The 14521-nt window shown below is 49.0% G+C and overlaps 1 protein-coding gene across 4 annotated transcripts in view; it reads left to right on the top strand.

Annotated features, from left to right (window-relative positions):
- USP36 (ubiquitin specific peptidase 36) overlaps positions 1–14521 on the top strand; it is a 46117-nt gene that overhangs the window by 18619 nt on the left and 12977 nt on the right. For all 4 annotated transcript variants that reach the window (XM_049859615.1, XM_049859612.1, XM_049859614.1 and 1 more), the window contains exons 6-13: positions 110–212; positions 5116–5183; positions 5645–5715; positions 6419–6501; positions 8183–8294; positions 10290–10430; positions 10986–11086; positions 12881–13019. In XM_049859615.1, the coding sequence (XP_049715572.1) occupies positions 110–212; positions 5116–5183; positions 5645–5715; positions 6419–6501; positions 8183–8294; positions 10290–10430; positions 10986–11086; positions 12881–13019 (818 nt within the window). The remainder of the gene's footprint in view (positions 1–109; positions 213–5115; positions 5184–5644; positions 5716–6418; positions 6502–8182; positions 8295–10289; positions 10431–10985; positions 11087–12880; positions 13020–14521) is intronic.

Genomic DNA, 14521 nt, shown 5'->3' with positions numbered 1-14521 from the left:
ATACTTGGGATTGCCAGGGAGAGATGATAAGAAAATCAGTGGTGGGTCATTGGTAGGTAAAGCACGAGATCTCCCTGCCAGTCTGACGTTTCTTCTCTTCCTTCGGTAGAAATAGCCCGGCATTTCCGCTTTGGGAACCAAGAAGATGCCCATGAGTTTCTCCGGTACACCATCGACGCGATGCAGAAGGCCTGCCTGAATGGCTATGCCAAGTACGTGCACAAGGAACCTGGTGTCTCTTGTACATTGGATCTGGGAGTGCATAAGGGATCTGGGCTTCTCTTGTGCACCGGATCTGGGCATGCACAAAGGGACCTAGGCGTCTCTTGTACATTGGAGATGGGAGTGCACAAGGGGATACGGGCATCTCTTGTACGCTGGATCTGGGCATGAACAAGGGGACTGGGCATCCCTTGTACACTGGAGAACACCTGTGGGCACTTGTGGTGGCCTAGGCAGCTAGCCTCTCTCCTCTCTGTCTACAGTTACCTGTTGTAGACAGGAAGGCCATTGGGTATGGTCGGGGTGGTGCTGGCAGCTCTGTTTCAGCAGCTTCGTGGAGGGAAAAATGCCTTAGCGAATCTCTTACAGTGTTCAGTTTTTGTAATAGAGTTCCTGACACCGCCCCCTCCCCGCACTTTTTTTTTAATCAATCATTATTTTGCTAATGTTTTAATTCATGATCTCTTGAACCCATGTAGACTTACAGGGGGTGGGAGGTGGTAGGAATCACAAATGTCTCCATGAAAGAACGTGAAAGTGTACAGAAAAGTCTGTTAGAAGGTTTAAGCCCATTGACGTTTATCGATAACAACTGAAAAGTTTGGGCGCAACTCTGCCAGATGGTTGTATTTTTATAATTATCATATTAGTATATTTGCTGTGTTCTTTTCTCTCGTTTTTCTTTGCTTGCTTATTTTTAAAATTTCTTTTGGTATTTAAAAATTTGTTCTAGTGGCTGCCTTTAGATGTGTACCCGTTCTAAAGCCCTTGTTCCCATTTTCTTAACCCATCACATCTGATCTGTCCCATTTTTAACGGGACCTCTGCCTCTCTTGCTGGCTTTTAGCTACATCATTTCTTTCTTGGTGGAGCAGATAAGGCTCCTGTGTTGCTCTTCCACACTCATCCCGCCTCCGGCTTTAGTCTTAGTGCTACAGTTACTGTGATCCGTGCTCGCTCTCAGGCCTGCTGCTGGGATGTCCTCACGTGTGGCTGGGAGAAGACCATCCTCCACTGGATGCCTTGAGGGGGACGAGTGTTCCCAGGGTTCCTGGGCCCCAGGAGTCTGAGGTCAGCCTAGTGCCCCTGACCTTGCAAGTTATGTGATCTTTTTTGCCGAGAGGACTTGAGGATTTCTTTCTTTTTTAATCTTTAAAGTCCAGTAGCGTTACTAGGCTGTGTGTCAGCTGACTGCAACAGGCCAGTTTTCCCGGAAACCTGGCAGGCTCTTGTGAACAAGTCCATTCCGGTTGGCGCTGCCCCCCCCCCCCCCCCCGCCCATTATTTGAGCCTTGCCGATTAGAGGTGGAATCTGGCAAAGATTGAACCTGGAAACTGTAAACACAGAAGTTTTTCTGCTAGCACAAGAGTAATCCTTTCCAATAGTCAGATGGTGCCTGCACGTGGCTTTATTTGAATGAGCTCTGCTTTAAACGTTACAATTTAAAAATAGGTAACAATCACTAGGAAAACGTTGTAAATCGGTGTGTAAGTGTGTCTTACAAACTTGGTGTTTGTTTTGTGAAATGTATACAATTAACGTATCTGGTACCCTGGAAATGGTATTTCCTTGGTGAGATTCAGCCCTGATCTGAAAGCCCTTCTCACCTTGGGAATACATTCCAGTGTTAGTTTTGCTTTCAGGGTTTCTGAAGAGTTCTTGAATTAGAGTTTCATGTTTGATTGGTTTAACTTTTTAGGGGCTCCAGTTATTGCCTGTTTTCTGTTTCAACTGCTTTCTCCCTGACTGTTCTTTTTTTGTCTCATTTTTGTTGTCTTTTTGTTTTCCTTACTAAGTTTTCTTTTTTTAAATAATTTGTTGTTGTTGTTGTTGGAAATTATACACAGCAAAACATAGGCCAGTTGACTACTTGCTACATGTGCAGCTCAGTGATGCTGATGACACTCCTGCAGCCATTCCCACCCTCCTTCCCCCAACGTTCCTCTGCCCTTAACACAGACTCACTGTCCCCTACGCGTCCCACCTATTCAGTTTTCGTTTGACTCTCTCCTCTCTTGGGCAGGTTATAATTCAGCCTTTATTTCCGAAGGGATTTTATCTTTTCCTTCTATTTCTTTTCTGCATTTAATTAACCTTTTTTTTTTTTCTTTTAATTTTAAAATTTCTTATTCAGGGTGATTTTTCACATTCCCAAATGCTTGTTTGAGGATATTTAATTCAGTCTGGAATTTAGTGTTAGCTTTTATTTTACTTGGTGGTTGATTTTGGGGTGACATTTATAAGATGAAGTGTTAGGGATCTCGACTGCCGTTTTCTTCACCAAGTCCCTGCTTTTATCTGCAAGTGGGTTTGGTGGCTCACAGGACACCTAGTTCCCGGGCGCCCCCTCCTGTCAGCACAGTGGAGTGCAGCTTCTTTAATGATTGCTTCTCGCAGGGAAACCCTGGTGGCGTAGTGGTTAAGAGCTACCGCTGCTAACCAAAGGGTCGGCAGTTCAAATCCACCAGGTACTCCTTGGAAACCCTATGGGGCAGTTCTCTTCTGTCCTATCGGGTCGCTGTAAGTTGGAATTGACTCCACAGCAACAGGTTTGTTGATGTGTTTTTTTGTTTTTTTTTTTTTGGTTTTCTCCTTGCAGAGGAAAGGGTGAGTCCGTCTGGGTCGTTGCTCCCCTTTGCTTCACGTTCCTTTCACTACCCAGTCTCCTAAGGAGGCTGTTCTACCCTTATTACCCTGTCCCCTGAGACTCTGCTGTGTGGGGACACTTCAGAGCCTCGCACCCACTGGCTTCTTCTCTCAGTGGTGATTTCCGGGGACCCTTGCCACTGCCAGGGGACCGCTTTTCCCAGCTGCCCTTGCCCTCCACCAAGGCTCAGGCGGGTGTGGGGAAGGGAGCCCGCTGGAATCTGGCTGTGTTTTCCTTGAAGCTTGTGCTTTCCTGCTCTCGTTATTCCCGGGAGAGTGGCTTCTCTGAGGTTCTCGATGGCTTCTGGTGACTTGTGGGCAGTCTGGATTCTAGGAGCTGCTGTCATCCATGGCTGCCTGGAATTTGTGAGTTTACTGTGTGATTATGTCCTTGCTTGTTTTTTGTAGTTAAAATTTCCTTTGATGAAATGGTGGTGATTGCAGATGGCAGCATTGGGTTTCTTCATTTCCTAGCTTTGCAGGATTAAAATTTGGTGGCCATGTGTTGGTCCCCAAAATATTTTGAAGAAGTATATAATTTCATACAAATCCGAGGGCTGGGAAGTAAGTTGTTTCATAGACGGGAAAGGACCAGGTCAGTGATGAAGCTGTGGAGCCATCAATGTGTTCTGTAGGTGGGCGGGGGGGGGGCTGCACCCGTAGGGACTTGTCCACGTATTGCCAGGGAACGTGAGGAGAGTGCAAACCTAGGGCCTGGCTGAGGAAGCTGGGCCTGTGACGGCTGGGGGGGAGGGCAGCTGGAGAGATAGGGACCTGGGAGAGATGGGGACCCAGGAGAGATGGTGACCCCAGGAGGGCAGCACTCTAGCAGAGACAGGGACCTGGGGCAGCAGCTGGAGAGCCGAGGACCCAGGAGGGCAGTGCCCTGGGAGAGATGGGGACCTGGGAGAGACACTGACCCCCGGAGGGCAGTGCCCCAGGAGAGATGGTGACCCCAGGAGGGCAGCACCCCAGGAGAGATGGGGACCTGGAAGAGACGGGGTTCCAGGAGAGCCTGGGACCTAGGAGGGCAGCACCCTGGGAGAGATGGGGACCTGGGAGAGCTGAGGACCCAGGAGGACAGTGCTTTGGGAGTGATGGGGACCTGGGGGAGGAGGGATACTTGTTTCAGGGGAGTGGGTCACACTGTCAGCTGCTGTCACATTCTAGTAAAAAGACTAAAAGGTTTGGTTTTTGTCCTGGGGGTCATTGGCGACTCAAGGAGGGCAGTTTCAGAGGTGGGTTGCAAGTGAAAAGAAGGAGCAGAGACTAGATGTAGACTTGTTTCCAGAACGTTCCTGACAGGAATGAAGGGCTGCCAGAGGAAGGCTTACTGTGCCTGGGCGCTGTGCAGAGTGCTCTCTGTAGGTCTGTGAGGTCCTTGCCTCTGACCCCAGGTGGTGGGCAGTCATGGGGTCTGCCAGACCCTCATGCGCATCATGGTGCAGAACATGGGGAGGATTTCTTCTCCTTTGCTCTCCTCTCACCACCCCCTTCCTACCAGATAAGAGAGGCAAGTGGTACAGTGAGCGCCTGTGGAGAGCATATATCAGACCTGCAGGACTGGGGGAGGGGGCTGTGGTGGGGGAGGGGCGGCTGAGGGAGGAGCCTGGGGGGCCTGGAGGGGTGGGGAGGGGTGACTGAGGGAAGAGCCTGGGGGGGCAGGGGGTGACTGAGGGAAGAGCCTGGGGGCGCGGGGAGGGGTGATTGAGGAAGGGGCCTGTTCTTGAGGAAGATTTGAGGGCTTCTTTCATTGAGGCTGAAAAGAAAGGTAAGGCTGGGTGAGAACCAGATACATTTCTCAGGTTTCTCAGGCTTTTCCTTGATGGGAGGCTGCCTGCTGAGTGATGGAGCAGGGTCAAAGGCTGTGGTAGCTGTTTTGGGGCTGGGACAGGTTAGAGGCCTGCAGGGTACCCACCAGGCAGTGGGTTGGGGGCCACTGAGGAGCAGAACACACACTAGGCAGTGGGGGGCACCATGGAGTAGAGGAGAGCCCCCTGGGCAGTGTGGGGGCTCACCAAGGAGCAGAGTGCCCACTGGACAGTGGGGGTGCCGCTGAGGAGCACAGCGCCCCCAGGCAGTGGTGGGGGGTGCCGAGGATGGGGCAGGAATGTGTGCCCACGCCTGATCGTGTGATGTCGCTTTGTAGCGTCATGCTGAGTGGGGACCCGGCGTGGGGAGGGCAGAGAGGCTACGGGCACTGCTCGGCACTTCATTCTCTTGAAGGCGTGTGGCCTTCTTTTCAGGCTGGATCGTCAGACGCAGGCCACGACTTTGGTCCACCAGATTTTTGGAGGCTATCTCAGATCCCGTGGTAAGTGAGATATCACTATCCCCTCTTGGCAAGATCTGGAATGTGACCAAGACTTCTAAGAACACAAGGCCACTCTGGGGCACTTGGGCAGCCACAGAGTCTTGAGCCTGCTTTCCCAGTCCTTTGCCTAATGGTTGTAGTGTCTACCTGAGAAAGTTTGGGGGGCAGCATCGGGCAGTGTGACTGTTGGTGGTGGTGTTTTTCCTTCACCTTGCCCTCACTTGGTGCCATTGTTGTCCACTGCCCCAGCATGGGTGGTTAGCGACCATGGTGGGGGTAGAGCCTGCTAAGGGGGAAAGAGGCTGCACTGCGTGGGGCAGTGCTGGGTTTGCCCGTCCTCTTGGGGTGAACTCTGGCTGGGAATGAGGCCTCCTTCTTCAGATACATGAACCTCGGGGCCAAAGGCCCATGGAGAGGACTGCCCAGTCCGCACACCCTCACCGCCTCTTGTTCTGTTGCAGTGAAATGTTCTGTGTGCAAGAGCGTCTCTGACACCTACGACCCCTACCTGGATATCGCGCTAGAGATTCGGGTACGGCTGGGTGCTCGGCTGGGTGCTGGCAGACATGTTTGCTGAGGAAAACCAAGACCAGAGAAAGGGGGAGCGAGCAGGAGAGAAGGATATTGTCCATTTATCTGTCTAGATATAGATATGGACAGATCTATACCTACCTAATATAGGTCCAATAAACACATAGTGTCAGAATAAATAAGGAACAAATACTAAGATCCCTACTGCCTTGTAGTGGAAACTATCACTTGCATATTTCTTTCTAGCTTTTTTCCTAGGCGTGTTTTTTTTTTTTATTATTAAAAAAGGAAAAGAGTTGTGTTCTGAGGCGTGACTGTTGCTCACACTGCTTGCAGGGTGGGAGGAGGGGTACCCACAGTGTTCTGTGGGCAGTCTACATGCAGAATTTTGGGGCCCAGCACCTTTGGGGAGCAGCCTTCCTTTTGTGATAGTTCTGGTACCGTGGCAGCCTGGTGACTGTTGCCCGTGGTCAGCCCCCGGGGCTGTGGTTTCTCGTCAGTGGAGAAGGGCTCACAGCGGCTTACGCTGTCCCTTGCAGTGGACCTCTTGAGTCTTGGTAGGTAGCAGCTAGCGGGCACATTTTTGTGCAAGCAAGGTTTTGTGATTTGCTGCCTCAGCCTGAAAAAGGCCTTAAATTTGGCATTTCTTGAATCAGCGTTTTTCATCTGCTGTTTATCCTGTTGCCTGTTTTTGTCCTTCTCAGCAAGCTGCGAATATTGTGCGAGCCCTGGAAGTCTTTGTGAAACCAGATGTCCTGAGTGGAGAGAACGCCTATATGTGCGCTAAGTGAGTTTCGCTTTGCTCGTGGCAAGAAGGTCAGACCATCCAGAAGGATATAGAGCAAGTCACTAACCCGCCCCCGCTGGCCCCGGGAGGGGTCACAGTTCACATCTCTTGAGTAGTGTGTGTGTCTCTCTGAAGTAAAACTTCTCAGCCACGAGGATGAAATGATAGCTCCGGTGTTTACCGCTGGCGTTTGCGCAGCACCTCCCCGTGCTGGGCCGCGCCCTGAATGTGTTGCGGCATTCACCTGTGACACAGACTGGTCTTATCCCCGTTTCGCAGGACGAGGAAACCGGGCACAGAGGGGGTGCCTGGCCTGAGGGTCCCCAGGCACCGCCTCAGAGCCTGTGGCCACTCTGCTCCCTGCTCTTACGTGAAACGCGTGTTCTGCAGTTGACCTGTTTTGCTTAATTGTCTTGGGCGTTTTTCCATTTCAGCAGATGGGAGAGTTACCTCTTGCTTGCTTTTAACAACCACAAGGCCCTGGTGGTGCAAACGGTGAACATGCTCAGCTGCTAACTGAAGGGTTGGCAGTTTGAGTCCCCCAGAGGTGCCTCGGAAGAAAGGCCTGGCAGTCTACTTTTGAAAAATCAGCCACTGAAAACCCTATGGAGCACAGTTCTACTCTGACATACGTGAGCTTACCATGAGTCAGAATTGACTCTGTGGCAGCTGGTTTGATTTTGGTTTACAGTGTTACTGTACAGATGTCCTATACCATATCTAGGTCATTTGAAAGCTGTAATCACTGAAGAGTATGCTCTTAATTCTGCTTTCGGGTTTATCTTTCTTTGCGCAAACGCCGCTTTCCGCCCCTTTAAATTCCTTTCGTTTACCTGAAGCTGTTCATTTGCGCCTGTTTCCCTCTTTGTCTTCTAGCCGTGCTTACGTTTATTTCCTGCTTGTCCGTTTGATCGCCTGCTCACTTCAGCTTTAACTTGTTCTTGTCCGTAAGTGTGACCCCCAAGGCCACCTTGTCATACGTTCTGTTTAGTTTCCCAGTCGGGAAATCCCTTATTTCTGCTTTAGCATCTCCAGCTTCTCTCCGGTCTTTGCTTCCCCGTGGTGGCTTTCTGTGAGGAGGTAGTGACGATAGAGTCTGAGGGTGCAGACCATAAACCAGCCTGCTGCCGGTGAGTCGGTTCTGACTCAGAGTGACCCTGTAGGACAGAGTAGAACTGCCTCGTAGGGTTCCCAAGGCCGTGATCTTCACAGAAGCAGACTGCCACATCTTTCTCCCACAGAACGGCTGGTGGGTTTGAACTGCCGACCTTTCAATTTGCAGCTGAGTGCTTAACTGCTGCGCCACCAGGGCTCCTTCAGGGGTGCAGACCACAGAGTTAGTCCAAGAGGCCACATAGACATAGAGCTGTCGTGAATAGCTGTAACCTCATACAAGGACAGCGTTGCTCAGAGCAGAAGCTCACGCAGTTGTTTTTTAATATTTTATTGTGTTTGCAGTGGAAGTGTACACAGCAAATTAGGTTCCCATTTGAAAGTTCTGTTAAGCAAGTTGTTCAGCGACATTAGTTACGTTTTCCGCAACATGTCAGTGTTCTCATTAATTGCGTTCTGGTTGTCCCGTTTCCAGTGCTCTAGTCTCCCTGCCCCTATCTTCTTGTCTCTGTATTAGGGTTTGGGGCAGTTGCTGAGCTCATGTAGTTCTCATTCACCGTCCTCACAGATGCAAGAAGAAGGTTCCAGCCAGCAAGCGCTTCTCCATCCACAGAGCGTCCAGTGTCCTGACCCTTTCCCTCAAGCGCTTTGCCAACTTCACTGGGGGTAAGATCACTAAGGTGAGTGCTCTGGCCACCTCCCGGAGACTCAGCAGCTACTGCTGCCATCAGAGTCACCTGGGCGCTTTTTAAAATACTGAGTCCAGGCTTTACTCCAGGGCCAATGAATTAGAATTTCTGAAGGGCAGGACCCAGGAGGCGCCCTGGTGGCACAGAGCTCGGCTGTTAACCGGAAGGTCAGCAGCTCAAATCCACCAGCCACTCCTTGGAAACTCTGTGGGGAAGTTCTCCCCTGTCCTATAGGGCCACCGTGAGTTGGAATCGACTCAACAGCAATGGGTTTGGTTTTTAAAGGCCCAGGAATCTGCCTTTTTTGAAGGGCAGAATCCTTAAATGATTGGCACACACAGTCAGGTTGGAGACCACTGTCTAACTGGGTTTTTGTTTCCTTGTTTCACTCTTCCTGCTATGGAAAGTCAAAGCTTCCTTGTGAACAGGTGCGATGGATACCAGCTCTTCACCAGCCACGTTCTCTTTTACCTAAAACAGGCGCATCAGCACGTGTCGCTTTTTGTGGGAATGGAGTAAAAATCTACTTTTTGTCCAAGGGCATCTTAATAGATGATGCCTGTCTTTCCTGAAAGTCTAGAGCTGTCTTTACAGTTGTTAGGCACAGTGAGGGGTCAGGGCGAGATATTTCTCCGAGCCTCAGTGTCCACACAGGCCTTGTTTAGATCAGCGTTTCCCAAAGTGGTGTTCTGTAGAGTGTTAATATACTTTGAAAAAACCTGTTCTGTGCGCAACTGAGTTTGAGAAATGCCAAGCTGAAGTTTTTATTCTTTTTTTGTTTTAACTACAGACCTTCTCAGTGTCTGTATTAGTCATTTTAGATTTCGAATCTCTAAGATGGGGATTTGGTATGAAGAATTTTCTCGACTTTGTTGTCTAGACCACCATTCCTTCATCATTTTACTGCACTTTATTGAGTGCTTTATGGTGTCGTCGCTGTGCCAGGTCCTAAGACCACCCGTCAATGAGATCAGTGTGGCTTTACCCTGAAGGGACTGGTATTCCAGCGAAACGGAGTTTGAGAAACGCTGGTCTCTTTGATTTTGGGGGTTGGATTGGGACTCATGAACCTATGATGTATATAGGTCTTTGGGATATTTAGTTTGTCCGTAGAAGGAGAAGGTATGTAGGTAAATCTCATAGACGTTATGTCGATCCAAAGAAGTCAGACACCAGAAACTGTACGCTGTGTTATTCATTACATGAAATTCAAGAACAGGCCAAACTATATGAAAATAAGATCAGTGGATATTCGGGATGGGGCAGTGACCAGAGGGGCACAGAAGGAACCGTGTGGGCTGATGGCGGTGTTTTCTATCTTGGTCCAGGTGCAGTTGACATAAGTGTGTGTGCTTGTCATGGAACGCAGACTAAGGTCTTGTGTTTCATTCACGTCAGCCGCACCTCAGTAGATAAAACCTTTGCGTGTGGGCAAACATGAAGGCGTGTTATACCCTGTCACTCAGAGATCATTTTTAAAAACATTTTTTCCCATCAGAAAAGGTCAACTTCTGTAATAAATTTTGAAATGGCCTTTGTCCTGACGCAGTCCACCAAGAATTGAACTTGCTGTAGCAATGGGTTATGTGGAGTCATCGCGTTTTTCACGAAGCCCCCAAAGCCAGCCTTCTCTCCCTGCCACCCTCCCCTGTGCCCCTTAGGGTGGAAGGCGGGAGGTGGATTCTTATTTTGTGTTTGGGAACCAGGTAGTGAGAGAACTAATTTAGATGCTTGGCCAAGCCAAGAGTAGACCATAAATCACCTGCTGCAACGATGAAATCAAGTTTCCCAAAGGTCAGTTGGAACAAACCCGCTTTTCTGCTTCTTTAACCATTAACCTGGGGAGGCTCCCCCATAGCCCTTTCGTAGGACTGATCACCCTAAACTACGAAAGACCAGCTGGATCAGACCTCTTGTGGATGGAAAGGGCAAAGTGACCCTTACAGTGATGGATTATAATTGCCTTTCCTTTGGCTTTTCAAACAGGACGTAGGCTACCCGGAGTTCCTGAATATCCGCCCATACATGTCCCAGAGCAATGGAGAGCCAGTCATGTACGGACTCTACGCTGTTCTGGTCCACTCGGGCTACAGCTGCCATGCCGGCCACTACTACTGCTACGTGAAGGTCAGTCGCCCATGTCCAGGTTCAGTCGCGTTCCATGGCAGTGAGTGTGCTGCCTTCTGGGGATGAATCTGCGGCCTCCATACAAGCCGACAGCACACTTATTTAGGAAGATGGCGCTGTTCCTTAGTTGTGTTCACTTCCTGTTGCCTCAGTGCATGCGGTGAAAAGCGGTCTGCAGAACCAGTCTGCTAGAGTCTTTAGTGTCCTTGGGCTCACAGCAAGACCCTGGGAGTCAGCTGCTTCGGTGCTGTGTCCCAAGCACCCTGGGGGACTCCTGGTGCAGCAGACTCTTGGTGGGAAAAGTTGTGGGGAGTGGACCTGCCCGGGTGTCTGTGGAAGAGGAGAGTTTGGATCTCTTGGGGACCTGGGAAGGAGCTGAGGTTCACAGCGGTCTTCTGAGGTCCCATTGAGAATTATACAAATGCTAGACATTCTTACGTGAGATCATTATAGCTCGTTAGCGCTTAGAGATAGGTGGCAGGTAACGGCAAACTTGTAAGGATTATGGAACATCTGTTGGCTGTTTTGTTTCCTACAACATGCTGTGTTCCTCAGGTGAGCAACGGACAGTGGTACCAGATGAACGACTCCCTGGTGCACTTGAGCAACATCAAGGTGGTCCTCAACCAGCAGGCCTACGTGCTGTTCTACCTGCGGTAATGAACTTGCTCCCCACCAATGAGCGCATTCCTTGCGATGTTCTTTTCTCGCGCTATTGGGTCTTCTACCCTTTTCCTGTCTGAAAGTGATTGGGAATTCCACAGAAAGGGAAACACGGGCAAATATTCCCCCACCAGCCACCCTAATGGGGAGCATCCATTGGAAGGCGCCTTTTTTTAGACCAAATGTAACTGATTATTGAGGGAAAGCCAGAGCCCCGGGGAGGTCAGGAGAGGGTTCGGTTGCACCAGCCTTTGATGCCGCTTTGAGTGTAAATGGCAACGTCTTGTGTTCTGCACTGTTGCCCGCATTAGCTGTGCTGCCTCCGGATGGTGGCCAGCCCATCTGCCTTCCTCAGGAGGAAATGACTGCTGTGGGCCGTGAGCTGAGGTTGTTCGAGGGCAAAAGGCCTGCCCTGGGCTCGATTGGCAGGTGCCTTTTCTTGCGGCGAGCATGTGTATCACTGCCTTGGAGGCTGGGAGGCGTTTTTTGCTATTTCATTTGTTTCTGCTGAATTGTGATGAGGCATTTAGAGGCCCTTTGTACTTGCTGATAAATTGAGAAACTAATCTGGGAAGAACTTGGACTGTAATGTGCTCTGTGCTTCTGCTAGGCCAGATTTCTGAGACTCTGTAACAGCATTGCGCTGGTTTAAGGGCAAAGAGGAACTCGAGAGAAGCATGCAGGGACAGCCAGGGTTCTCCTGGGCTCTCTTCCTGCTTCTGTCCCTCTTTGTTTTCCTTTTTTAAAATGTAATTGTCACCTTAGCTTGTGAAGACGACTTGAAGCATCTGCTGATGAAGATCAAAAGACTACAGCCTTCAGTATGGATTGCACCTTAACGTAAAGAAGACAAAAGTTCTCACAGCTGGACCAATAAGCAACATCGTGATAAACAGAAAAGATTAAAATGGTCAAGGATTTCACTTTACTTAGATCCACAGTCAGCAGCCAAGAAATTGAGTGACACATTGCCTTGGGCAGATCTGCTGCAGACATCCTCTTTAAGGTGTTACGAAGCAAAGATGTCACCTTGAGGACTAAGGTGCACCTGACCCAAGCCGTGGTATTTTCATTCGCCTCATATGCGTGCAAAAGCTGGATAACCAACAAGGAAGACAGAAGAAGAATTGATGCCTTCGAATTATGGCGTCGGTGAAGAATATCGAATATACTACGGCATGCCAGAAGAATGAAAAAATCCGTCTTGGAAGAGGTACAGCCAGAATGTTCCTTAGAAGCAAGCATTTTGAGACTTCGTCTCATGTACTTTGGACTTGTTGTCAGAAGGGACCAGTCCCTGGAGAAGGCTGTTGTGCTTGCGAAAGCCAGAGGGTCAGTGAAAGAGAGGAAGACCTTCAAGGAAATAGATTGACACAGTGGCTGTAACAATGGGCTCAAACATAGCAATGATGGTGGGGATGGTGCAGGACCAGGCAGTGTTGTGTTCTGTTGCGTGTAGGGTCAGTATGAGTTGGAACCAACTCGGCAGCACCAAACACCACCACCACAACCTTAACTTTAACTTTCCCACTTCTTTCTCACATTCTGTGCCTGTGATACCTTTAGCTTCAGTGAGGGGCTCTCTGATTTGTTTCTCTTAGGGTCGATGAGGGAGCTCCCTGATATGTTTCTCTTAGGGTCAGTGAGGGAGCACCCTGACATGTTTCTCTCAGCATCAGTGAGGGAGCTCCCTGACTCGTTTCTCTCAGTGTCAGTGAGGGAGCTCCCTGACTCGTTTCTCTCAGCTTCATTGAGGCAGCTCCCTGACTTGTTTCTTCCTCTGCCAGGATTCCAGGCTCCAAGAAGAGTCCCGAGGGCTCCATCTCTAGAACGGCCTCCACCCTTCGCAGCCGCCCAAGTGTACTTCCAGACCACCTGAAGAAGAACATCAGCAATGGGGTGGCTTCTTCCCCACTGACTGGAAAGGTATTTGTCTCAGGTGGTCGGGTTGATGTTGCTGACCATGGCAGGACCCCTTGGGCATCCCAGGCTCAGATCTTCTTGGGCAGGGAGCCCAGCCTAGATGGTGAGGGCCTGCTTGCAGTGTGGACTGTTTCATTCAGTATTGTCTCTTGAAACCCGGTTATCAGCTGACACTGGGGCCAGAGGAAGAGGGGACAGTAATGAGGAAACCTGGCCCAGCAAACCAGAACGATAATTCCCAAATGTGTCCCCTTTGTTAGCCCAGCTTGGTCAGGAATGAACTTGAGAACTGCCCGTTCAGAGGTACAGTGACAGGTACCTGAGCAGACTCTTCACCTTAAGCATCTGGGGAAAGATGTATGTGAGAGTGTGTGTGAGTGAGTGTGTGTGTGATTGTAAAGATACACATACACAATTAAACATACAACAATTCAGTGATTTTTACACATACATTTTCGTGACACTGAGTACATTCTTCAAGTTGCATGACCATTTTGGCTATCTTTTTCCAAATTATCCTGCTGGAAAAAATACTTTTGTCTTCATATTTTAACACTGAAAATATCAGTAATTTGTGTCAATGTCCATTTCCTGATTTTGATCATTATACTGTGGTTGTTCTTAGGAAGTGTACACAGAAGGATTTAGGGGTGGTGACAGCATGTCTGCAACTTAATCCAATGGTTTAGGAAAAGAATTAACGTGCATATAGACAAGTTTGTAAATGTATACACATATATATGTACAGAGGAAGACAATGAAGCTAACATAAAGTCGAAATTGGAAAATAAGCTTGAAGTTAATTTTGCGTGTGTTTGAAATTTTCTGCTAAAAAAGTTAATTGGAATATGACTAGCAAAGTCACGGGCAGTTTCCTTCTTACCACACGGTGTATAATTTAAAAATAAAGTAAACGCTCTTGTTTTAACCGTTCCTGAGTGACCCTCTACCTTTAACCTGAAGGGATCTATCCAGACACAGTCACTCAGGGCCTGTAATGATCCCCAGAGGTTCTCGTTACTTAAGTACATCAGGTTTTCCTTTCCAACATTTAGGAAAATAGAAGCCGAGGCTGCCACTACTGAACATTTTGATCAAAAATTGCATAGTAGGATCCTCCACAAAAGGGGGGAAATGCAGAATGGAATTTCAAATTCTCATGGAATCTGGACCGTATAGCACTGTGGAGTCTGGGTGAACCCCTGAAACTATTGCTCTGAGATTATCTTTAACCCTTAAATGAAAAACATCCCCTGAACTGTTCTCAAAATCAAACAGTAGTTTAGCTTAACTAGTAAAGAATGTCTACCTTGAGCATGTGCATTTTTGAAATCTGTCTATACAGGATCAAGCTGACAACAGCAACTAGAAAGATTAGATTAGGAACCTTAGTGGGCAGTGAGTTTGTCAGTGGGGGAGAAACAACCCCAAAAAGGAGGGTGAGGACGGTTGCACAACGTGAAGAATATAATCAGTGTCACTGAATCATACATGTAGAGACTGTG

The sequence above is a fragment of the Elephas maximus genome, chromosome 19 (genome assembly GCF_024166365.1).
Source record: "Elephas maximus indicus isolate mEleMax1 chromosome 19, mEleMax1 primary haplotype, whole genome shotgun sequence".
Classification (NCBI taxonomy): Eukaryota; Metazoa; Chordata; class Mammalia; order Proboscidea; family Elephantidae; genus Elephas; species Elephas maximus.
The sequence above is the reverse complement of the archived record's forward strand: the minus strand, read 5'-3'. Positions and strand labels throughout refer to the sequence as shown.